At 44.8% G+C, this 25134-nt stretch overlaps 1 protein-coding gene across 5 annotated transcripts in view; it reads right to left on the reverse strand.

Annotated features, from left to right (window-relative positions):
• Window positions 1-25134, reverse strand: part of CRTAC1 (cartilage acidic protein 1) — a 206258-nt gene that overhangs the window by 40849 nt on the left and 140275 nt on the right. For all 5 annotated transcript variants that reach the window (XM_072626815.1, XM_072626784.1, XM_072626813.1 and 2 more), the window contains exons 6-8: window positions 11559-11693; window positions 8201-8346; window positions 2075-2211 (exon numbers count right to left, since the gene is read on the reverse strand). In XM_072626815.1, coding sequence (XP_072482916.1) covers window positions 2075-2211; window positions 8201-8346; window positions 11559-11693 — 418 coding nt within the window. The remainder of the gene's footprint in view (window positions 1-2074; window positions 2212-8200; window positions 8347-11558; window positions 11694-25134) is intronic.

A 25134-nucleotide genomic window follows, 5' to 3' on the forward strand; every position in this document is an offset into this window, starting at 1 on the left:
GAGGACCAGGGAGAGTGTAACAGTGTCTTGGTGGATGGGGAAGAGGGTTCTGTCCAATGAAAAGGGCAGATGAGAAGACCAAACAGTGTGGTACAGGAAGGGGTTAAAACTGCCATAGGCAGCCAGCTGTGTAGTGGCCCCAGCTGTTAGACCCTCTCATACTTACCATTGTGTGTTCAGGACCCAACCATCTGCCACAGGGACTATGGGCACAGCCACTTACCAGGCAACTGGCTCCCCGGCCACAGCTAGGGGCAATGCCTCCAGGACTGCAGTAAACACTCACCCACGTGGGCAGCCATGTGCTTAACCTGTTCCCTGCCAGCCCCTGAGCCAACCTGATGCCCCTCAACCTTCCCTATGGTTGAGGAAGGGGTATCTGGGCATTTGATTGGGACTGGGGCTTGCTGCTAGGAAGGGGAGGGTAGAGTCTGTGTTTGGGAAGGAGGAAGGTAGAGGTTCATGAGAAAAATTGTAAGAATACTTGAATTCTGGGGCCAGAGAGAGACAAATGAGATGTACCTCTCCCTGCTCAGGGGCCCCTGGCAAGTGACACTTTATTAGCCAGAGAAGAAAAGCACGTCTCTGTTAACGAGCAATTGATCTTCTGCAATTAATCTGGAAGTCGTGAATAAGCTTTTTGCAAGGCACCTAATTAGTAAATCTGGTGCCTTCAGGGGGTGATTACATCCAGTCAGGATTGATGCTTTGTTAATAATTATATTTTAAAACACGCTTAGTCATAGCTCTCGCCTTTTATTAATAGTAGTTGGCCATGCTCCTGCGCTAGGGAGTTGGGGGTTCAGAGGAGCAGACTCAGGGATCTGGGAAATTTCCAGAACCTACAGACCCTGGCCTCTTCATTCCTGGTCTTTTCCCTTTTCCTTAGCCCAGGAAGCCCCATGAGCTTGTTGGGGCAGAGTTCAGGGCAATCTCAAGCTCCACTGGCCTCAAAGCAGCAGGTAGGTCAGGCTACTTGGTACCCAGGGGCAGTAGGGCTGATTTTCAGGACTGTAGAAACACATTTCAGTTTCCACTTTTTCCATGGAAAACATTTACTCTCCTCTCTTAGTGTGATACTGAAATGCTCACATCTTCCACCAGCATCCATAGTGGTCTACTTTCTCAACTGTTAAATCCTCTAAACCATGCAAGTCCTCCCTTCCTCCATCATGTGGATGCCAGTGCTGTGTTCTCACTCTGCCCTATTCAGCCTGTCTGGCATTTCTATAGTGCTTCAGGGTTTGCAGAGTGGTCTCATTATACCCTCAGAGGCAGGTACCATGATCGACCCCATTTTAGAGATGGGAAAACTGAGGCTGAGACAACTTAGGTGACTTGCCCAAAGTCATAGAGCTTGTAAGTGTCTGAGGCAGGATTTCAAGTCTAATCTATCCCCTACATCACCTCGCTGCTTTAGCAGAAGCTGTGGCTTCATACCTAAGGTGCTGTCTTGACTGGTTCTTGAACTGGTGTTCTCTTTTAGAATGGAGGATGTAGAACCATCTCATCACGAGGTCATAGATCTATAGCTGGAAACTTGGAAGTCATCTAGTGGAATCCCCGCCCCCCCCGCCATTATCATTATTATTATTTATTCGTTTTGTTTTTGGAGGCAATCTGGGTTAAGTGACTTGCTCAGGGTTACACAGCTGGTAAATGTCTAAGGTCAGATTTGAACTTAGGTCCTCCCAATTCCAGGCAAATGTTCTATTTCACCATTTAGCTGCCCCACAACTCTCTTATTTTACAGATGAAGAAACTGAGACCCCCGATGGTTAAATGATTTGCCCAAGGTCACATAGCTAAATAAGTAGCAGAACTAGAATGTGAACTCAGGTCCTCAAATTCCAAATTCAGCGTTCCTTCTGCTATGTCACCATTCTGAGACCCTCTGTCTCCCAATTCCTTTAAACACATCTAACTCTGAGTCATAAGACTCTTTTTCCTAGCCTGGCATCCAGCTCACTCACCCATTGGCCCTTTGTCCTCAGAAGAAGGGGACACTCCTCTGTTCCTTGATGCCCCCACTGGTATCTGAATGAGAGGCCAGATGCCCCATGGAAAGGCCTACCTGAAGAGACGGTTGGCAGAGGAGCCTCGATAGGCAATGTTGTTGAAGAAAACCTCTAGCTCTTGGTCATTATCAAAGTCAGCAGCAATGACTGTGCGGACTGGGGATGGCATAGAGAACTTGGGAGTGGCGATGTCCTGGGCAGAGAGACAGAGAGAGATCAGGAGAAGTATGAGATCCAGGGAGGGGTCTGCTCCTGCTAGGGAGGACCCTTCAATCATCCCCTCTAAATCAATCAATCCACAAACATTTATTATTAACTGCCCCCTTTGTGGGGGGCATTGGGTAAGGACACTCCAAACAGTAGGCACTTGATATTTATTGAAGTGAAAGATATGAGACAGTTCTGACCCAGAATACTTTTTCCTATTTTACTACCTGAAGTGGCCTATGCAGGGCCACTGTTTGGTAGACCTGGTAGGGACTCACACTTGCCCTCAGGACACTGTAGATCATGGGATGACCATCTGAAAAGGACCTCAGAAATGATTTAGTCTAACTCTCCCCATTTTACAGGTGAGTACACTGAAGTCAGAGAGATGAAATCCCTTACCCACTATCATGTAGACAATAAGTGACAGGTCATCTCAATACAAATCCAGGGCTCTCTCCACCTCCACACCACGACACCTTCTCACACTGTTGCCTTGTCAACATAACAAAGCATTCTGCTCCTCCCCTCCCTGTATCCCTCTTGTGTCTCGGTTACTCTCCTCCCTCCCTCTATTTTCTCTTCTGCTCCCCATTTTTCCCCTTGCCCACGTCTTGGGGCTGTTAGTAGCACGTAGAGGTAAGTATCACTTAACTCCGCCTGTGGTGCTTGGGACTAAAGATGGTAACAAACCTACATTTTGGGTGATTTGGGGGCAGGAAGGTCTGGCTCCTTCTGGCTAGCAAGATCCCTTTCTCTTCTACCTTGGTATCCAGCGCTGCCAGATCCATTGCTCCCCTCATGCACAGTTTTAAAAGAGATCAGCTTTTATTTTCTCCCTTCTCCTGAATCACCAGGGATAAGATTTTCCCCTCAAGCTGGGACTTTGAAGCCTCTACTAGTATATGTGAGACCTGCTGACTTCAGCTGCTTTCCTTGCTGCCTTAATCAGATAATCATTAATTATTATGAATAATTAACAATGTGTATAACTAACTTATTAATAACAAAATGAATCATTATTATTATCATTGATAATATTACCAATATTTATATAATGAACCAAAGTTTGCAAAGTAACTTCCCCATAATAACCTGGTGAAACAGGGGGCGCCTGCATTATTATTTCCATTTTGATAATAATAGCTCTTCAAAATATAATTAATAACACTAATTTATATAGCACATACTACATGCTAGGCAACATGCTGAACACTTTACAATGATTACCTCATTTGATCTTTACGACAACCCTGCAAGGTAGGTATTTCACAGAAGAAACAGAAGCAAACAGGTTTAGTGACTTGCCCAAGGTCACATGGCTAGTGCATGAATGGGGTTGCATGTGACCTCAGGTCTTCCTGACAACAGGCCCAGCACTCTATCCACTTTGACACCTAGCTGCCCATTTTTCAGATAAGAAAGCTGAGTCTCAGAGACCTTAATTTAGCTGCCCAAGGTCATGTAGGGAACAAGTGAGTTGAGATTCACACCTGGGTCCCATGACTCCAGGATCAGTTTTTTTCCTTAATTCTACCCCTGCTGAGTTATTCCTTGAAGTTCACTTAACCATGCTCAGAAATGTCTTTTGGGGTGGACAGATGAAAGAATGCTGGCCCAATACCAGTTAGGGACAGATCCAGGATCCAGGATAACTGGGCTGGGACTCCTCCAGGCTGGTTGAATCTTTGGATACCATTGGAGAAAGGGACACGACTCTAAAGAGGAGCTTTTCCTTTGAGGATAGGAGGAAAGTTTGAGTTCCATGACCTTTTAATTTAGGAGTGAGGCCCCTTTGGCCTGTTGCCTTGGAGGACTCCCAGTCTCACAGAATGGCTCATTGGAGCTGAGCTCCAAACACTCCCTTTGTGGCCTCTGGGAGTCATATGATATCTCTCTTACCAACCCCCAGGCTCTTGCTCCACTGGTCTCCCTGATGACTGTTGTAATGAGCCAGTGGCCAGTGTGGCTGGCAAGCTGCCCACCCCGTTACAGGAGGCCGGGGAAAGAGGTCACTCCCCATCAGTCTGGTAACAAGGCTGATTTAAAGGTTTGTTCTTCCAGCCAGGAGTAGGCTACAAGGATCCATGGGAGCTTGGGGACCTGGAGGCATAGGAGGCTACTAGCGCCACTCAGCTTCTTTCTTTTCATCTCCTTATTCCTGCCTTCTCTTCTCCCTTAGGCTACTCATGTGAACCTCTGCATTGGTGCCTCATTCCTAGAACTTTGAAATTCAGTCTCTTAGCCCTGACACGTTACTCCTCATATACTCTACAAGTCAGTGAAACTCCCACCTCCACACCTTTGTAGAGGCTGCCCCCATGTCTGGAAAACACTTCTATCTCTTAAAATTCCTCACTATGCTCAGGGATCATCTCCTAGTACACCCTGAAATAATTTAGTTGTTACTTTGTATTTATTCACATGTGTGCACAATTTCCCCAATAAAATGTAAATTCCTGGAGGCAGGGATTTTCATTTTTGTCCTGGAATCCCCAGGGTCTAGGACCACTAGGTTTTGGTATCTGTCCTGCTGCTGCGCCCTCCTCCAAAACCCTGGGATTTACAACCAGCCCCGTTATTGTTTCTTCTCCATCTGCCCTACATGGAGCCGAACCTCTGCTGTGTGCTGCCTCCTCTTATCAGAATATGAACCTCTTGAGAGCTGGGCCATCTTGTTTTTCTTTTTGTATCCCCAATACTTAGTACAGTTCTTTGGACATAGTAATTGATAAATAAATGCTTTCCCAGTCATTCATAGTAGGCACTGAATAAATGCTCATTGGATTAATAAAAGAAATGAATCTAAGAAACTCCAGCTGTTCCCATAGCTCCCCGAGAGTGTTGGCTTGCTTTTAAACTATGAATCCAGAAGGGGTCAGTATCCTGTACGGTCAGGCTACAGGCATGGTTCAAAGAAGGGAAATGAAGACACTTTTGACCTCCCCACCAGGGTCTTCTCCAATGAACTCTAGCAACTTTGCTGAGAAGTTTCTTTGTCTCCACCCTGTCCTGGCAAAGAATCAGAGGCAAAGACAGATGACCAGGTTTCAGGATTAATGCTTTGGGCCCTAGATTTGGGAAGAGTTGACAGTACCCTGAGTTACCTGTGTGAAAGAAACAACCCTTCCCTTACTGTTGGTGGGAGGCATTGGTCATTGTACTGCAAAGTTTTAAAGCATTTTTGATGCTGGGAAATTATGGTAATAGGATTATGGAAAGTCACAGAGTTAGAAAGTCACAGAAGCACAGAGTTGAGATCAGGGACCACAGACACCATGAAGTTCAACCTGTGCTAGAAGAGGAATCATTTCTAGACCATCAATGAGAAGAACTGATCTAGCTTCCCCTTGAAGATGTCCAATGATGAGGAAGCTAGTGCTTTGAAAGCAGTCCACTTGACTCTGGGATTGCTCTACTTGTTATGAAAGGTTTTCTTCTGTCAAGCCTAAATTGACCTCTCTGCAACTATCACTTAGGTGCTTAGTTTTACCCCAACCTAGGGACCAAGCAGAGTCTACTCCTTCCATGTAACAGTCCTGTGCTTTCATCCTTGGGACAGCCCCTTGCTATGCCTCCTTGGGTGGGTATCTGAGGGATGAGTTGTCAAAGAGAATATAGAGATGCAGGAAGGAAAGATGGTAATTTGAGTTGAGAAGGGTTCGATCTATCATTGGGTTCAGGACAGGTTGATTATCTCTGCCTTGCTAATGCGCTGGAGTAGGAATGATGGAGAAGGTCTGGCAGGAGCACAGGTTTTGATCCATAAAGAGAATGGGCTATTCCTGGTGGGTAGAGGGAACTCACATGAGGGAGATGTTAGATGATGGTGTCAGCCATTGGGCTCAAAGGGATCTTAGAATTTAGAGGTAGAGGGGACGTAGGTGCTTTGAACAAAAAATGCAGACATGGTAACAATTCCATGGTCTAGGGTTATGGAGACCTTCAAGGGGAGAGTGAAGCAGAGTGACTTCAGGGCCAACAAAGGGTGGTGTGAAGCTCAGAAAAGGAGCCAGCCTGACCCTGGGAGGAGAGTTGGTGGAGTTGGAATCCAGAGTTTAACTGCAGCCCTTTATTGCTACATAAAAATTTGGACACAAGAGGTGGTACTATCAGATCCTAGGCTCCACTATTAGGAGAGGAGAGAGAGGGAGGGAGGAAAGAGAAAGGGAGAGGAAGGAAGAAGAAGTTGGAAATGATGAAGAAAGGGGGAGAGAGGGACAGATAAAGAGCAAAGGGGAGAAAGAAGGAGAGATGAAGAGGGAGAGTGAGAATGGCAGGAAGGGAGAAGGGAGAGGGGATGAGAGAGAGAGACAGATAGAAAGAGAGACACACACAAAGAAAGAGACAGAGAGAGAGAAAGAGAGAGATGAGACAGAGAGATGAGATAGAGAGAGATATGGGACAGAGAAAAAGAGAGAGAGAGAGAGAGAGAGAGAGAGACAGAGAGAGAGAGACAGAGACAGAGACAGAGACAGAGAGAGACAGAGAGAGACAGAGAGAGAATGGGGGGGGCAGGGCTTTTTTTTCTAGAATCCTCTAGTCAAGGGACAGATTCATCTCCCTTATGAATCCCACACTTCCTTTTACCAAAAAACAAAAAAGCTCAAAGTTCATCTTATAGGCACTGTGGCTACACCATCGTTTGGAACTGTGCTGTTTTCATCACAGCAAAATTTTCCGAGTGGGAGGGATGATGTGCTTTCAAAATAATATGCTTCCCTTCATGTTTCTGAACTTCCTAGGATTTAGAACTAGAAGAGACCTGAATGTCCCCTTTCCCAGCAGATTCGCTAGAAAGGAGTCCTTTCCATAGAATGCTAAAGGCAGTGCTTATCATGATGCCCACTCATCCTTGCCCACTACGTGTAGAAATTCTTTTCCTTGGGCTGACTCAGATGTTTGTCCTTTCTCTGAGGCTTCATCGCAGGGCCACAGTGGTGTCCTGCAATGGAGCCTCTCAGAGGACCTAAGGCCTGGCTGTTTCCCTCTGATCATTATCTAAACTGAAGCTGTCAATGGACTTGGGAGAGCAGCCAGGCCTTATCCTGTGTGTGATGGGAACAAGTGTGGAAGGGATTGTTAGCATCTTTATTCTAATAGAGAAGAATCAGAATCTACAAGTGGCCTTAAACATGATCTCATCCAAATTCCTCTTTTTTATAGATGTAGGGAAATTTCCTGATACATTTTAATTTTATTTAAAAATTTTTAATGATGCCTTCTGTTTTTACATCATACGAATTAGATTCATTTCCAAAAATATAATCCTTCCCTACCTCCTGTACCCAGCAAGTCTTCTCTTATTATTAGTAGCAGCAATAATAATAGTAACAAGAATTTATATAGCACTTTACGGTTTGCAAAGTGCCTTACATGTTATTTCATTCTTTGTAACAAAGATGAACAGAGAAGAAAAAGGCAGTTCAGCAAAGCAAGAAACACATGGATGACAGCTGACAGTAGATTCAAAGTTTTACTGTTTCTTGCTTCTGCAGTGAAAGAAAGTGCATTTTCTTAACTCTGGGTCCAAGTTTCAATCCTCCATCCCTTCATTTTAAAGATGAGGAAACTGATGGGCAAATGACTTGCCCAAGATAGTACAGGTAGGAAGTAGCAGAGTGGAAATTTCAACCCAGGTCTTTTCATCATGCTTGGCTCTTTGTGACCCCATTTGACTGGGGGTTTATTGGCAGGTATATTGGTGGTGTTTGCCATTTCCTTCTCCAGCTCATTTGACAGATTAGGAAACTGAGGTAAACAGGGTTAAGTGACTTGCCCAGAGTCAAAAAGCTAAGTCTAAGTCTAAGGCTAGAGCTGAACTTAAAATGAGTCTTTTCCTGACTCCAGACCTGGCACCCTAATCCACTGTGCCACCTAGCTGTCCATCATACCATGATGTTGTCCAAGGGCCCTACTACTATTTTTCAAAGGAAGGGAAGGAGGGAGAGAGAGAGGGACCCCAGCCTGCTTACCCGGAATCGGACCTTCCCATGGGTGCTCATCTGCAGATACAGGCGGTGGGGGCCATTCCAGTTGCCATAGACAATGTCCACCTTGCCATCCCTGTTGAAGTCAGCCAGGGCTATACCACGCCCATGTTGCTGTGGGTCATCCACACCTGGAATGTTGGAGAGAAAGTGAGCCGAGATTTCTACTGGGCAGCACCCAAAACTCCTTGTTGCTCAGAGGTTCAGCATAAGCTTCCTTCATAGTTTTTCATTTTATTTACTGTGTTTTACAATATAGATCATCAGACCCATCTTTCTTTTTGGATTAGAAGGGCTCTTCGTGATTATGTGCTCCAGCTCCAGCATTTCACAGCTAAGAGAGCTAAGGTGTAGAGACAAGTTTGGCCTTTGTATCTCCGGTGCCTAACAGTGCCTGGCACATGGTAGGTGCTTAATAAACATTTGCTGATTGATTGGCTAATGTCATATGCCTAGGAGGTAGCCTAGCCTGGATCTGAACCTGCATCTCCTGACGGATAGGAATTCACATGATTAGGCCAAGGGCCAGCTTGTCCTAGCTGACTGAGGGGGAGCTTGCCTAGCAGGAAGGGCCAGGTCTCTTGGCAAGTCCATGACAAGCACATATTTCCTAAAGGCTCTGGTAGAGCTCAGAACTGCTAGCCTCTAAACCCGATACCTTCCAGACTTTTCTGAGGTTACAGTAGTTGTTATCCCACCCCTTGGGATTTAAGGTGCTTTGGGACAAAGAGAGGGTGGAATAGGAAAAGGAAAATGGGACCTTGGGGTCTGGAAGTCATAGCTAAAGGGTCCTGGGGCAGAAATTAGATGAATCTGGTGAATCCTGAAAGCAACAGGCCATTTTCTTTATCCCATTCACGGTGAGGCCTTGAAACTCAATTGGAGATCTCTAAGGAAGCACACAGGGCAGGTAAAGTGAGCTAGGGAAGGGTGTTAAAATTGTCATCACCTAGGCTGGGGTTGGCCACCCCACACTAGGATCAGCCCTCTACATGAAAGGTCAGGAAATCAGTATTCCCTCTGGACCATCTGTAGCATGACTGGGGTCTGTTGTAGTCTAGAAAAATCACTGTGCTCTATTTACCAATTTATGTCCTGGGTATACCCCCTTTCCTCCTGTTCTGCCCTTTTCTGGAATTTCCCCATAGGATTTCCTATTTCAGTTTCCATTCTAGAAACTTGATTGGTAACATCAAAGAGGAAAAGGCAATCAGGTTTGCCAGAGTAGGTCCCCTGTGTTTCTCTATAAAGCACCTTCATTATCCTCATCAGGAAGGTGCCCTGATGAATGGAGTGAGGATGGATTCTGGAGTCTCAACAAGGGTTTGATGTAGTCATACCAAGTAGTTTCCCTCCCTCCCTTCTTCTATTCTGAGTAGACCATCATGCCCAAGGCTACCAGACAACATCCCTGCCTGTATCTCTTCCCTGGCCTTAACAACCCCACTTGGGAGGGGTTGGTTCCAGCCTCTGCACAGGGGACTGGTGAGACTGTCCTAGCCTGGAACAGCCAACCCACACCCAGTAGGGGCAGACAGTCTCCACACACTTCCCTTCTTGCCTTAGTGTTTCGTGTACTTCTCAGGTGTTTCCTGTTAAGTAACAAGGCCTTCTCTTGAATGTGCCAAATAAAAAGGATTATTACTTTCATTATTGATTGGTCTCAACTGATTCTTCCATGAAACCCTGTTTAAAACTGAAATAGAGCCCAACCATCCAGCAGCAGATCCCAACAAAGTCTGAGCAGTCAAACATCTGGAAAAGCTACAGCGAATACCTTTCACAGGAAGGGAAGAAGCAGGGTTTGGGGGAGATAGGAAAGCAGAGCCAAACCTAAAAGCCGTTTATTTGGAAGGTAATGGGGGTCGAATTCAACAGCTTCCAGGATTAATATACCATTAATTTTCCACTGAAACGTCCCAGCCCCAAATGTCTATGTCCTTCTGTGTTGGCCCATTTCTCTCCTATCTACGAGGCACCTTGACAAGGAGACGGTTCCCTTTCACAGGAATAATAGGTGGCAGAGCAGCATTTCACTGCAGCATCTGTTTGGGTGATGAATGCCCTCTTGACATGTCTTGTTAAACCCCTACAATCATTCCGACTTTCAATTATGGGACTAACACCTCTCCTCTCTCCTCCCTGCCTGATACCCACTCCCTGTTCCAACTTCTTTACTCACCTCTGCTTCCATGTCTTTAGCACCTTATCAGATTCTCAAGATTTCAGGTGTTTATTTTTTTTATTTTAGTTTTTTAAAGTTTTACGATTTCTTAGTGATTAGAACAATTAGCTGCCAGAGAAATCAAAAACGGAAATTGTCAATGAGAAAGCTAAGCTTCTGATGGGAGTCAGGGAGCTCACCTTTGATTTTAGTTTGTTCAAGACCCATGAATAAAGGAGCGTGAGGGCAAAGGTCAGGGTATCAGTTGAGTCCTAATCAGACTGGGTCTCTGTCAAGGAGTTTCAAGCAGAAATTGAGTAGTAAAGGCACTAGTTCTGTGAGAGGAGATTTTCCTGTCTTTAGGGTGTTGGCTCAGGGTGTCTGCTCTAACTTCATTATTTAAGGTCAGAGGCCTTCCTATATGACCTCTCCAAGAAGGAGGTGAACCTGTGCATCAGGATGCTGGACTTTCCTTCATAGGAACTCTACAGGAAGGGGTTTTGTCTGAGTGAACCAGGTTTAGAAGGAGCAGTGGGAATGGTGATCCATCAGTCAATAAGCATTTTTTATGTGTCTTCCATGTCCCAGGAACCCAAGAATGACTCAGTCCTTGCTTAGGAGGAGAATACAATTGAATAGGGGAGACAAGTACACATATAAGTGAATGAGGACTAAAATATAGAAGACTAAATGTAGAGAATAAATACAAATAATTATAAAGTGGTTAAATTCAAGGTGGTTTGGGAGGAGGAGGGCACTTAAGTTGGCCAGAATCAAGAAAGGCTTCATGCAGAAATGCAGAGAGAGGGTAAGAGAGGAATGGAGGGCTGGATTTGATGAGAGGGTCATTTTGAAAGGTGTGTGGGAGGAGCTAATGGAGAAGTGACTAGGGAGGTGGTGACCTCCCTAGGGTCCAGAAGAACCTATAGAACTCCAGGAAGGCATTGGGGAGCATGCCCAATCATGAGCTTTAGAAGTGCAGGGACTTTGTCTCATCTGAAGTTCAGTGTCTTCACTGTGGCGTGCACACAACAGGTATAAAATAAATGTTCGATGAATTGACTGAATCACTGAAAACTGAGAAGTTTCCGAGAAAGAGCTGGGCTACAGAGGACATTGGCCAACGTTGGCCAAAGGCACCATAGCCAGATGATATGGGACTGAATAGATTGCACTCACCGGTGCTGGCAGCCACATCAATGAAGGTGCCGTCCCCCTGGTTGTGGAAGAGGAAGTTGGGTCCATTCTCGTTGTCACAGAAAATGTCAGAGGCACTATTGCTGAGGATGGGCCCAACACTGACGCCTCGGCCCCCTAAGAAAGAGTAGAATGTTCAAACTTGGGTAAAACAGAGGAGAGAGGACATGTTATTGGGGAAACTTCTACCACCCTAGCTCAGACCTGTGTCATCGTTGCAGTAGTCTAGAAACCACTCTCCTTGACTCTGGTCTAGGCCCTCTGTCTAATCCAGCCTCCTCCACATAGTGGTCAAATAAGTAGCAATCCCTACAGAACAGCTCTGACTATGCCTCTCCCCTCCTCAACAAGCCTCAGAGTCTTTTTGTCATCTCCAGGAAAGAATCCAGAACTCTGCTGTTGGCATTGCGGCCTTTCACAGTCTGGCTCCAACCTGTCTTTCCATACTGATTTCACATCAGTCCCTCTCATGCATTCCATATTCCTGCCATAAAAAGGACTGCCTGATGCTCTCCATGTCCACTCTCCTTGACTTTGCACATGAGATCCTTCCTCTCGGGAAGGCTCTCTCTTCACACTCTGTCTCTTAGAATCCCTCTATTTCCAAAAAGCGAAAATGATGTGCCACACCTACATGGGCATCTTCTGTTTTTACCTCTGCTCCCCAGAATAAGAACCTCTTGCCACCCAGAACCCACTCCTCCCAAACACTTTGTGTGCATACATATTACATATACAATATATATGTGCGTGTATGTGTATATATAATTACATATTTCTATATATGCATGTGTATATGTGTATATACAATTATATATATGTTACATATATAATTATATATTTCTATGTATATATTATATATAATTATATATTTTTATATGTCAACTGTTTCCCTCCAGGAGAACATAAGGGCAAGAATGGTTTTTCTTTTGTATTTTTCTCCTGTGCCTAGCACAGCAGCCTCACTCCCTTTGAGCCCCCAGAAGGGCATAGCACATTGCCTGGCACACAACATAGAAGTGCTTTTGATTAGTCAGGTGATTGATAAATGCTTATGAGCACCTGTTGACTCAAGGGGAGTGAGTTATATTAACATTCCTTTAGGAAACCCACCCATATCACGGAATCAGGGAGATGGAAGGAAGTTTCTAGACTCTTGAAAGCTCCAGTGAAAAGGCAGCATGGTTCATAGGAAATAGCTGTGTCTCTAGAGTCTGAGGACCTGGGTTCAAATCCTACTTCTCATTCTTGCTACCTGTGTGACCTTGGAATCTCCCTGGGTCTCAGTTTCCTCACTTATAAAATGAGGGGATTGGATGAGATCTTCTCTGAGGTCTGCTATAGGTCTATGAATTTAAAAGACCCAGCTAAGAGATTTTCTCTAACTGGTTATTTTCCCCAAGTCTCTGTGGGAAAAACTCAAGAAGGGACATTAGGAGAAATTAATGCATGCATGAGTGTTTTCTCTCCCTGATCACCATAACACTTCTAAATCAGCGCTGAGCAGGGGACACCTAAACCTAAGGAGTTGGAGAATGAAAACAGAATCATTTAATCTCTCCTCTCTGGGCCTGTCTTCTCACCTGTAAAGAAAAGTTTACAGGATCTCAAAAGTATCTTCCTGCCTTAACATTCCATGATTCCATGCCTTCTTCCCAAGGAAGAAGAAAACCTGTGTCCTTTGGGAGAACTCCTGTGGATCTCAAGTCCTGCTCTGCCCTATAGAATTGGGTGAATTTGGGCAAGTCATAGAATCAGGAAGACATGGAAAATAATTTAATCCAAGAGTGTTAACGTTAGGACTCATGAACTCTTTTAAAAAATATTTTCCTAACAACACTCAATATAATTAGGTTTCTTTGTAATCCTATTTATTTTGTTCATTTAAAAACATTATTCTGAGAAAAGGTCCATAGGCTTCACCAGATTGCCACAGGATCCATGACCCCCAAAAAGGTTAAGAATTTTTGATTTAATCCATGTATTTCTCCATACAGGGTTGAATTTAAACCGTCCCAGATGTGAAAAATGATGTATTATGGAAATAGAAAAAATGACTTGGCAAAATGTTCACATGCACAGAAGCCAGGAGTGCTCCCCCAACCCTGTCTCCATCAGTTCAGGGGAGCACCACAGGCATGATTCGGGAGGTGGGAAGAGAAGATGGGTAGTCCAATCCAGAATAGGCCTGGGATGCTTTGTCTTGGGTTCACCTTTCAAGGGTCTGATTGCATTATAAACCAGAGCTCAGGGCACCTGCTGATGTGGAATGACAGATCACAACTCATCCCCTCCAGATGGGGAAACAACTTGCCTGAGGTCACTTTGCTAATTTGAGATGGAGACACTCCCAGTTCCAGATGTCTGGGAAGACATCCCTGGAGGAAAAAAGTCACATACTTCGTCTTTGAAAATAGCATTAACATGTGCTGCCCACATAGATTAGGGTGTTAGGACCACCTGGGAATGCAGGGCTTAATGTTCTCATAACAGGTTCTTCGTTAATATTCTAGGCCCTGTGCCTTTTGATTTCTCACTGATAATCTAATTAAACCTTTAAAGATGGAGTAGGCAACACAAAAGTTCATAGTGCTTTCATGGAGTGCCTTTAATAGGTAAGCACCAATTTTCTAATCATGGACTGTAGTGTAGAGTATGGCAAACACAAAGGTTCTAGGCTTTACTTTTCTAGACCAACAGCAAAGGATGCTGGTGCTGGTGCCAGGGCTTAATCTCCTCCTCCAGAATTGGTAGGTGCTGAGGGGCCTTCTTCCTTGCCCAGGCCAAGAGGAGATAGCACTAAGCTGAGACCCAATGCCCGGATGTCAGTGGTGAAACCTGAGTTTATAGGTCATGTCCCTATGAAATGCTGGTACTGCCCAGGGACCAACCACCGAGAAAATCCATTATTTCCCCTGGTGTTGGCACCTTCCAATTTCCCTTTTGCCTCCGGCCCCAAGCTGTGACACATTCTCTTCATTTTCTGCGAAGCAGGCTATTTCCCTTTTGGACAAATTTCTAAATCTTTCTAATTAACTAATTGGGTTGGGTTGAAGCCTTGCACCATTTGTAACCTGTAATTACTAGAAATTGCCATGGTAACCACACTACTAATTAGTGACAATTTATTGCCATGGCAACAGGACCATAACAGAGATGTTACCCACACTGCCTCCTTGGCAAGTTCACAACTCCAGCCCAGAGCAGGTGAGCACCACATCTCTGGTGCTGCCCTCTCAGGCATCTGCATTAGCCTGGACTGCAGTAGAGACTGCACAGTGAACAACTGGGTCTCTGTGGCCCCTTTTCTGTCATCTCAGCATGCATTTCCATGTTTGCTGTTATTAATATTGGAGTTTGCTTCAAGCTAGTATCTATCAATCTGAGGTACATCAGTAAACTTTTACTTTCTGCCTAGTCATTGACAAGAAGTCTTTATTCAGCCAAAATCTTTAACCAGAACTTTTCTTCTTCTTCCTTCCTTCACATCTATCTATACCCCTCCCCACCAAGAACCACAGGTTCCTGGGGTTTAATAAGTGCATGGCTGGCAGATCCATAAGGAGTTATTAAAAGAATGTTGGACTATTGGAGGGGGAGCAGGGTATATCTCTAACTTTTGAGAATGACTGGCTTTTTCATTTATAAAACGTGAAGATGGAACTAGATTAGAAGTTCTTAACCTTTTTAGCAGATCCCTTCTGGCAGTCTGGGGAAGCTTATGGAGCACTTCTCAGAATTATCTTTTCATATGCATAAAGTAAAATATATAGGATTACAAAGGAAACCAGTGATATTGAATTACAGTTAAAAAACATTAAAAAAAATAAAGACAAGAACTGCTGGAGATGATCTCAAAAACCCCTTCTAGTTTTAATGTTCTGTGTTCTAGGGCTCTTCTCAGCTCTTGTTAGAGCTTCGTGTTAGAAAACATTCTTGTTTTCTAGGAGTCATTGGACAATTGTCATGATCTCCCATAAAAGATACCATTATTGAGGGCAGAGCCAAGATGGCAGAGTAGAAAGACGCACATATACATAGCTCCGAATCCACAACCCATAGAACAACTACAAAGAAGTAACTCATGGCGAATTCTGCACCCAGAGGCCACAGAACATTGGAGCGAGGGAGATTTCTGTTCCAGAGAGACCTGCAAACCTCTCGCAAAAGGTCCTTCACGCTGCGGACTGGGTGCCGGGACTGGGAGCTGAGTACAGCCCTGCCGCGGCTGTGGCACCGAGAGGAACAGATCCGAGCGGGCTTCAGGGACGGGATCTCCAGAGGCCGCACAAGTCCCTCCACCCACAGGTGACGGGGGTCGGTGAGAGAGTCTCTTTGGTGGGTCGAGGGGGGAGTGGGGTGCCCCCATGGCTCGGGCCCCCTCAGGAGACAGAAGCTGAGGGGCGGCGGCAGACCGGGGCTCCCCAAGCAGGCAGGAGCCTGGATCCATTGTGGAAGGTCTGTGCATAAACTCCCTGAGGGAACTGAGCCTGAGAGGTGGCCCTGCCCCAGCCTCAGCACCTGAACTTAATCTCACACTGAATAGCAGCCCTGCCCCCGCCCAAAGCCCTGAGGCTGGAAGCAGCATTTGAATCTCAGACCCCAAACGCTGGCTGGGAGGATCAGGAGGCGAGGTGGGTGTGAGGAAAATATTCAGAGGTCAAGTCACTGGCTGGGAAAATGCCCAGAAAAGGGAAAAGAAATAAGACTACAGAAGGTTACTTTCTTGGTGAACAGGCATTTCCTCCCTTCCTTTCTGATGAGGAAGAACAATGCTTACCATCAGGCAAAGACACAGAAATCAAGGCTTCTGTGTCCCAGCCCACCCAATGGGCTCAGGCCATGGAAGAGTTCAAAAAGAATTTTGAAAATCAAGTTAGAGAGGTGGAGGAAAAGCTGGGAAGAGAAATGAGAGACATGAATTCAAAGCATGAACAGCAAATCAGCTCCCTGCTAAAGGAGACCCAAAAAAATGTTGAAGAAAATAACACCTTGAAAACTAGCCTAACTCAATTGGCAAAAGAGGTTCAAAAAGCCAATGAGGAGAAGAATGCTTTCAAAAGCAGAATTAGCCAAATGGAAAAGGAGATTCAAAAGCTCACTGAAGAAAATAGTTCTTTCAAAATTAGAATGGCACAGATGGAGGCTAAGGACTTTATGAGAAAGCAAGAAATCACAGAACAAAGCCAGAAGAATGGAAAAATGGAAGATAATGTGAAATATCTCATGGGAAAAACAACTGACCTGGAAAATAGATCCAGGAGAGACAATTTAAAAATTATGGGACTACCTGAAAGCCATGATCAAAAGAAGAGCCTAGACATCATCTTTCATGAAATTATCAAGGAAAACTGCCCTGAGATTCTAGAACCAGAGGGCAAAATAAATATTCAAGGAATCCACAGAACACCGCCTGAAAGAGATCCAAAAAGAGAAACTCCTAGGAACATTGTGGCCAAATTCCAGAGTTCCCAGGTCAAGGAGAAAATATTGCAAGCAGCTAGAAAGAAACAATTCAAGTATTGTGGAAATACAATCAGGATAACACAAGATCTAGCAGCTTCTACATTAAGGGATCGAAGGGCGTGGAATAGGATATTCCAGAAGTCAAAGGAACTAGGACTAAAACCAAGAATCACCTACCCAGCAAAACTGAGTATAATACTTCAGGGGAAAAATTGGTCTTTCAATGAAATAGAGGATTTTCAAGCATTCTTGATGAAAAGACCAGAGCTGAAAAGAAAATTTGACTTCCAAACACAAGAATGAAGAGAAGCATGAAAAGGTGAACAGCAAGGAGAAGTCATAAGGGACTTACTAAAGTTGAACTGTTTACATTCCTACATGGAAAGACAATATTTGTAACTCTTGAAACATTTCAGTATCTGGGTAGTGGGTGGGATTACACACACACACATGCACACACGCACACATACATAGAGACGGAGTGCACAGAGTGAATTGAAGAGGATGGGATCATATCTTAAAAAAAAAAATGAAATCAAGCAGTGAGAGAGAAAGATATTGGGAGGAGAAAGGGAGAAATTGAATGGGGCAAATTATCTCTCATAAAGGAGGCAAGCAAAAGACTCATTAGTGGAGGGATAAAGAGGGGAGGTGAGAGAAAAACATGAAGTCTACTCTCATCACATTCCACTAAAGGAAAGAATAAAATGCACACTCATTTTGGTATGAAAACCTATCTCACAATACAGGAAAGTGGGGGATAAGGGGATAAGCAGGGTGGGGGGGATAATAGAAGGGAGGGCATGGGGAGGAGAGTGCAATTTGAGGTCGACACTCATGGGGAGGGATAGGATCAAAAGATAATAGAAGTAATGGGGGACAGGACAGGATGGAGGGAAATATAGTTAGTCCTATACAACACAACTATTATGGAAGTCATTTGCAAAACTACACAGATTTGGCCTATATTGAATTGCTTGCCTTCCAAAGGGAAGGGGTGGAGAGGGAGGGAGGTAAAGAAGTTGGAACTCAAAGTGTTAGGATCAACTGTCGAGTAATGTTCTTGCCACTAAGAAATAAGAAATACAGGTAAAGGGGTATAGAAAGCTATCTGGCCCTACAGGACAAAAGAGAAGATGGAGACAAGGGCAGAGAGGGATGATAGAAGAGAGAGCAGATTGGTCATAGGGGCAATTAGAATGCTTGGTGTTTGGGGCAGGAGGGGATAAAAGGGGAGAAAATTTGTAACCCAAAATTTTGTGAAAATGAATGTTAAAAGTTAAATTAAAAAAAAAAAAGATACCATTATCATTTTGTCAATCCTCTTGGACAAATGAATTCTATACATCTATGGCCTGTTTGCCTCAGTTTCCTCATCTGTAAAATGATCTGGAGAAGGAGATGGCAAACCACTCTGGTATCTTTGCCAAGGAAACCTCAAATGGGGCCATGAAGAGTTGGACAGGACTGAAACGACTGAATAACAAACAACATAGCCTGTTGTGTAAAGTAATGCTTTTTGTATTCATCCTAAAACTGCTTCCTTCCAGCTTCAAAAGGAGCCTCTTCTGGGATGATAAGCTCTGAAGCCCCTCCTGCTTGGCCATGCCTGCTGCGGTGGGGCTTGGCATCATGGCTACTATGGTTATAGAGATAATGGGGCAGGAGCACAGGTAACTGCCAATGCCCTTGCCTTACCCATCCTTCGGTTATATTTCTAGTGCCATCAGCCCAAAGCCTAAACAGCATTGTGATCTTCTCAGGAATCTGAGGTTTGCTGCTTATTCAACCTCACATCGCATTGGGGGAGGAGTTCATTCCCCATCAGGAATACTTTGCCCAATTCTGTGGGATCCGTTGCAAGAAGGATGTCAACACAATGGATTCTATTGAGAGAAGGGCAGTGAGGATGGGGAGAGCTCTTGAAGATGTTCCATATGAGACTGGAGAGAGGAACAGGGGATATTTAGCTGAGAAGATGAGACCTGGTGGTGGAGGGGGGAGGTGAAATGATGTCTATCTTCTGGAAAATGAGGTAATCAGATTAGATGATCTCTAAGGTCCCTTCCAACTGGAAATGTATGATCCTGTGGAATATCTGAGGGATTTATTCCAAATGACATGAGAAGGATCAGGCTTATTTGTATGGGTCTAAAAGGAAAGGCAGTACGATGTGATAGAATGAGCTCTGAACTTGGCACACAAAAAGGCTTGGCTCCACTGTCAGTTGTGTGCTGTGCGACTGTGAGTGAGTCACTTCAGAAACTTATGGGCCTTTGACTCCTTTGTAAAATTAGGGTCCCCAACCTTAATAACATTAAAATTGCTTTCAATTCGGTTAAAAAATAAAATGAAGGGATTTCAGGAGTGTAGATTTAGAGCTAAAAGGAGCCTCAGAGGCTGAGTCCATATCCATCATTTTACATAGGAGGAAAATGAGGCACAGAGGTGTTAAGTGACTTCCCCTGAGTGGGGTACAGGATTCAAACTCAGACCTTCCTGACTCTACATCCAGTACTCTATCTACACTGTGGACAAGATGATGTCAAGGGTTCTTTCTCTAACATTCTTTGTTCTAGTCTGTAAAACCAGAGCTGACTGGATGGGAATTACAGGAAGACAAGGACTCCACTCAGTATAAGGAAAGAGTTTTTGACCATTAGGGCATCGAACCAAGAAAGGGAATATTTGGTAAGATAGTGAGTTTACTGTCACTAGGTTTTCCAAGGATGTTGTGGGAGGAATTCATGCCCCAGCTATGTAAGAGGTAGAGAAGGTAACCTCTAAGGTCCTTTCCAATATTAAGAGCCATTGCTTCCCAGATGACATAGAGTATTTAATATACTCAGATTCTGCTAAGACAGATGCAATCCAATCTAAGAGCACGTAGTTGTTGTTAACATAAAGGACTGAGGTGTAAGGGAGGAGTGTCTGGAACAAGTTTAGGAATTGAAACCCCAACCCTTGGATAGGAAGGGTGAATTGGAAAGGAAGAAGGAGAGACTACAGGGGAATGCCAAAGGTGCACTGGAAATTGCAGCAAACACTGGGGTTCATTTTTCTCTCATTTCAGGCTGCTCTCCAGACATCAATACCATGCCCCAAAAACCTTTTCATCCAGGAAGATCATTGCCTCCCTGGAATTCCCACCTTGGAAATATCTTCAACCCCAGAATCCCTCTTATTAGATGACTTCTACCAAAAGCTCCATTTGGATAGGATGCCCAGGTCAGCCTTGTCCTCATTCCTCCCCATGTGACATTCTCAACTTCTCAAAGATATTCCCAGGCCCCTTTCCTTCTTTTCAGCTTCTTTTTATGGGTTTTCTTTCCCCATTCAAATGTAAGCTCTGCAGGGACTTCCTTTTTGCTTGTATATTCCCAGCATATGCCTGGCACTTAGCAAATGCTCGTTGACTGACCATAGAGAACAGGACCTATAGGAGACTTCGAAAGGAATTCAACAGTATAAGGGTATTGGAAGCATTGATCTGGGAGTATCCAGACCATGACCCCACCCCCTCAAGAACCCTGGGACTGACTGAGTTAGAAGCCTTCTATCTAGGTAATTTGATCTTCTGGGATTAAGAAGCTAGGTACCTAGAGAAAAAAAAAATGACCTCGAAAAATTTCAATACTAGGGACTTACAAAGGCCTATAAGAGATCATGAAAGAAGTTCATGGTACTGGGAAAAACTGGGGAAGGGAGAGTGGAGGTGCTAAGAAGATAAAAGGCAGAAAAATGGCTGGCTGGAGCTACGATGTCTGTGTCCCCCTCCATCCCCATCCTACAGGCTGGGTGGAGGGTGAGATGTCTATATGGTAAGGATATTCCCTTTGATTATAGCCATGGGAGGTAAAACAACTACCTAGGAGAATAAATGTTACCCATCACTCCTACCCATCTTCTCTCTGCAGTGTGACAGTGAGGGAAAAGGGACGTAAGCATTATATATTTATCACTTTTCCTTAGTCAATGCAACTGGAGAGGGGGCAATTCCTAAACCTGTGTGCAAGAAGACAGACTGCCTCCAAGGACCTTGTGACTCATTACCTGAGCAACCCTGAGCAAGCGGTATAACCTCTCTGGATCTCAAGTTCCTCCTCTGTAAAATGAAGGGGATGGACCAGAAGATAGAAGACGACCCCTAAGGTCCCTTTCCAGCTCTAGAGCTCATGGTACTATAATTATGCAGCTGCCTGTGGTAGGTAGGGTAAGAGGTGGGGAATTTGGGAACGAGCCATTAGGACAGAACTGGCTGCTCGAGTGAAGATAACGAGACTATCCCCTGTACCAAGGATGCTCCTGGTCCTGGTGCCGCTGTCCTTGGTCACCCCTCTGCAGTGACACGGATAAGAACAGCAGGGAGGCCTCAGCTGGGCTATGTGCATCTCCGTCTCTTCCAATAATGACTTCCTATAAATCAGATCTGCCCTCTCCTTTGTTCAGCCCTGCTCCCAGCCAGCGGCAAAACTCCCCACCCGACATCATAAATCCACTTTCATTTTCTTTCTAAATTTCTTTTAAGGTTCCTTTAATCACCACCTTCTATCCAGGGCAGATGCTCCCTAAATGGTCTGAGCCGAGTGGAAGGAGGACCTGGGGGTGGGTAGAGGGAGAAGTTTGGTCAAGGAAGACCAAAAGGAGAAAGGCTGAAAGAGAAAGCTACTGGCTCTGGGAGTAGGCAGTGGCTGTGAGCAGGGATCCCAAGGGGCTTTTCTGTTACTGGGGAGTTCTGGGGCTTCCTTTTCTCATCTGTGCCTGGGAGCTAGCTCCTGGCCTTCCAGAAAGGTAAGGGGCAAAGTGTCCCTAATATCATTCCTACCAAATGGCCTCTGGGCTCTCTCAGCTATGGGACAAATGCTCCCTCCCCAGGGCACGCAACTCCCTCGAGAATTGGCTTGATGGCCACTAGATGGCACTGTGTGCCAACAGTGTGGTCATAGACAGTCCTGCCTATGGAGAGGCTTCTGCCCCACCCCCATCTTAGTTGTGCTTGAACAGAGGGGCGATCGGTGATCCCCAAAGGGCTGGATGCCCTCAATCAGATTGTTTAAGCCAGGCAAGACCTGACAGGCTCCTCAAGGGCTCCACAATGTCCTTATCTACCTTGCCATCACCCAAGGGTCAGGGAGACATTTCATTTCCAGATGTGAGAGGCAGGGAAGGCAACTGGCCACATCTTCATTGACCCTTTCAGGTCCCTCCTGTGCAGGATTGGGCACATTCCATGCATGCTCTGGGGACGCTGGGTCTCTCTACCACTATAGGGACTCATGGACTGTTTCTTTCCAAGTCATCCAGCTCAGGGGCATGACCAAAGCATGAGTGATGCCATCTTTAACTCCTCAGGGGCCTTAGCACAGTCCTAAAGAAAGAACACAAGCCCCATGGAACATTTTCTACCTTAATTTTTCACTCTTGAAGTTTGTAGGGGAAGTTATTTGCTGTAGTCAAATGTTTTAAGGTATTCCGTCTAGACTTTACTCACATTCTAATGGTCAAGGTACCCTTAAAATCTGGCACCCTATTGCCTGCCAGAAATCCCTGCCCTTTATGGGAAGTAGGTGCCGCCCTTCAATGGAAAAGGAAGTGAGATGCAGCCCTCATCTATCTCCCCTTCTCAATGGCATAGAGCTAGTTGGGAAGAGTCATAGGGGAGAGCTGTTGAGGGGGGCAATGATGACTTTGGGGAACATGGACAGAGAGAAGGGAAATTCTTGAGGACATATAGGTTCTTTAAAACCAGATGATTTTGAGGAATTATGAAGCAGCTGTAACATGTACTGTGGACACCCTCAGCTGCCCTTTCTTCTTTCTGAGCCTTTCTGAAGCTGGGTGGGCACTCCCTCCCATACCTGGGGCATCCATGCCCATGCAGCCCTCATTGCAAAGATCCTCTGTGTCCCTGGATCCAACTCTAGGCTCTCTCATAGAACTATTTCAGCCCTCCTGGAACATGTTGGTTCTTCTGATTCCTGATCTTCCAAGCCTCTTAAAATCAATACCAGCCCAGTCATTTCAAACCTATCCAAAGGGTTTGTCCTAAATTTTTTTCTTTTTGAAAAATCCTGTTCTTGCTTAAGTACTCTGGTCTTCTTAATTATAAGGGAATTGTGGCATCACTGGAAGGTTTCTAATCTGGAACACCTAGTTTTAAGTCCCGATCTGCTGATAACTAGCTGGGACCCACCCACATTTTCCACCCCCTCCCCCAGTAAATAATTTTAACTCTCTGGGCCTCAGTTTCCTCCTTTGCAATATCAGAATATTGGACTGGATGACCTCCAAGGTCCCTTCCAGTTCTCAGAGTCAGGGATCCTTATCCTTTTAACAGAGTCCTTCTTACAATCCACCCTCCACCCCCTGGCAATCTCATCATTCTCCAGGATCTCATGCCACTCTTACAGATCAAGTCACTTAAATGGCAGAGCTAGGCCTGTGCTCAGAACTGGGAGCTATTCAGAAAAATTGACTGTTCAGTGTTGGGCTGATGCTTCTGCATGTTTGTGGAGGGTTGGTTTTTTTTTTCCTTGTCTGGAAAATATGGTTTATTACTGACACAGCCTTCCTGCAGAGCATCCCCACGTGGATCTTTGGGCATGCTCACGGTGCTTTAGATTTGCAAAGTCCTTTATCCGCTAGTCATTTGTTAGCAAGTTTGTCCTCAAAAACTTTGTCAGCTCAGTTGGAATTAATCTTCCCTCTTTTACTGAGGTAGAAACATGGATAATGAAGACATAACCATCTCCTTGGGAAGCAGTAATATCTCTTTCCCTTAGAAAGCTTTAGAAACATGACAGACACCCAGATGCCTGGAGGCAGGGGATAGCCTCACGATGATATCTCAGAGTTTTAGGTTTTAGGGAATTAGATTTAGGAAGTTTGTAATTTTCCATGTTTGTGAAGGGCCAGTGATTCCATCACTGCTTAAATGCCTACGTACAGCCACTCAATGGAGAAGCATTTTTTAAGCAATTTGCTGTGTGCCCAACTAGGGGACTAGGGATAGAGGACAAAGGGGAAATAGGGCCTCCCCTCAAGAAGCTTACCTTCTAAAGGGGGAGACAACGTGGACATACATGCGTATATACGAAGTAATTTTTTGTGGCGGAGGCATTAGCAGATGGGAACCTCAGGAAGGACTTCATGGAGAGATGGTGGCACTTGATCTGAGTCCTAAAGGATACTAGGGTATCTAAAAGATGTAGTAAGGAGGGATTTCATTCCAGGTATAGGGGACAGTTGGTGCCAAATCACAGAGACAGGAGGTGGAGTGTTACCACCACCACCACCACCACCACCATCATAATCATATGTAGGACTTTAAGATTCACAAAATCCTCCACAAATGATATCTCCTTTGATCCACATAACAACCCTGTGAGATATGTACCAATATCACCTTCATTTTACAACTGAGGAAACTGAGGCTGAAAGAAATTGAGTGACTTGGCGAGACTCACAGCTACAATCAGAGGCTAGGCTTGAACCCAAACTTTTTCTGATTCCAAGTCCAGTGCTGTATCCATTGAGACCAGATTAAAATGTAATGGGACATATTTAACAAAATATATAAAAATACAATACAACATAGATAATGTTAATTTGTGTTTTTCTAAGTCAATATGCAGCCTGCAGGGATACATTTCTATTTCAGTTTGACACCATTAGCTACTTCCCAGGGATCACTGACAAGGAGTAATAAGATAGTCATTTTTGCTGGGATAAATGAAGGAGAGTAAAGTAAAATAAGACTGTCTAAAAAAGTAGGTTGGGGTCGAGTTGTTGCAGGCTTTCACTGCTAAACAGAGGAATTTATATTTGATCCTGGAATTAATAGGGAGCCACTGGAGTTTATTGAGTAGGAGAGTGACATAGTCAACTTGTGCTTTAGGAAAATCACTTTGGCAGTTGAGTGGAGGATGGATTAAAGAAGGGAGGGATCAGGTAGGGAGACCTGCTAGGAAGCCAGTTCACAAACTGCCTGGAACCTATAGTCTTAGCCAGCTGCCTGCATCTCAGACAAATGAAAAGACTTACCCAGGGTCATATTATCTAGGGAGTGTCAGAGGTACAATCCATTCCCAGC

This window comes from Notamacropus eugenii, chromosome 1 (genome assembly GCF_028372415.1).
Source record: "Notamacropus eugenii isolate mMacEug1 chromosome 1, mMacEug1.pri_v2, whole genome shotgun sequence".
Taxonomy (NCBI): Eukaryota; Metazoa; Chordata; class Mammalia; order Diprotodontia; family Macropodidae; genus Notamacropus; species Notamacropus eugenii.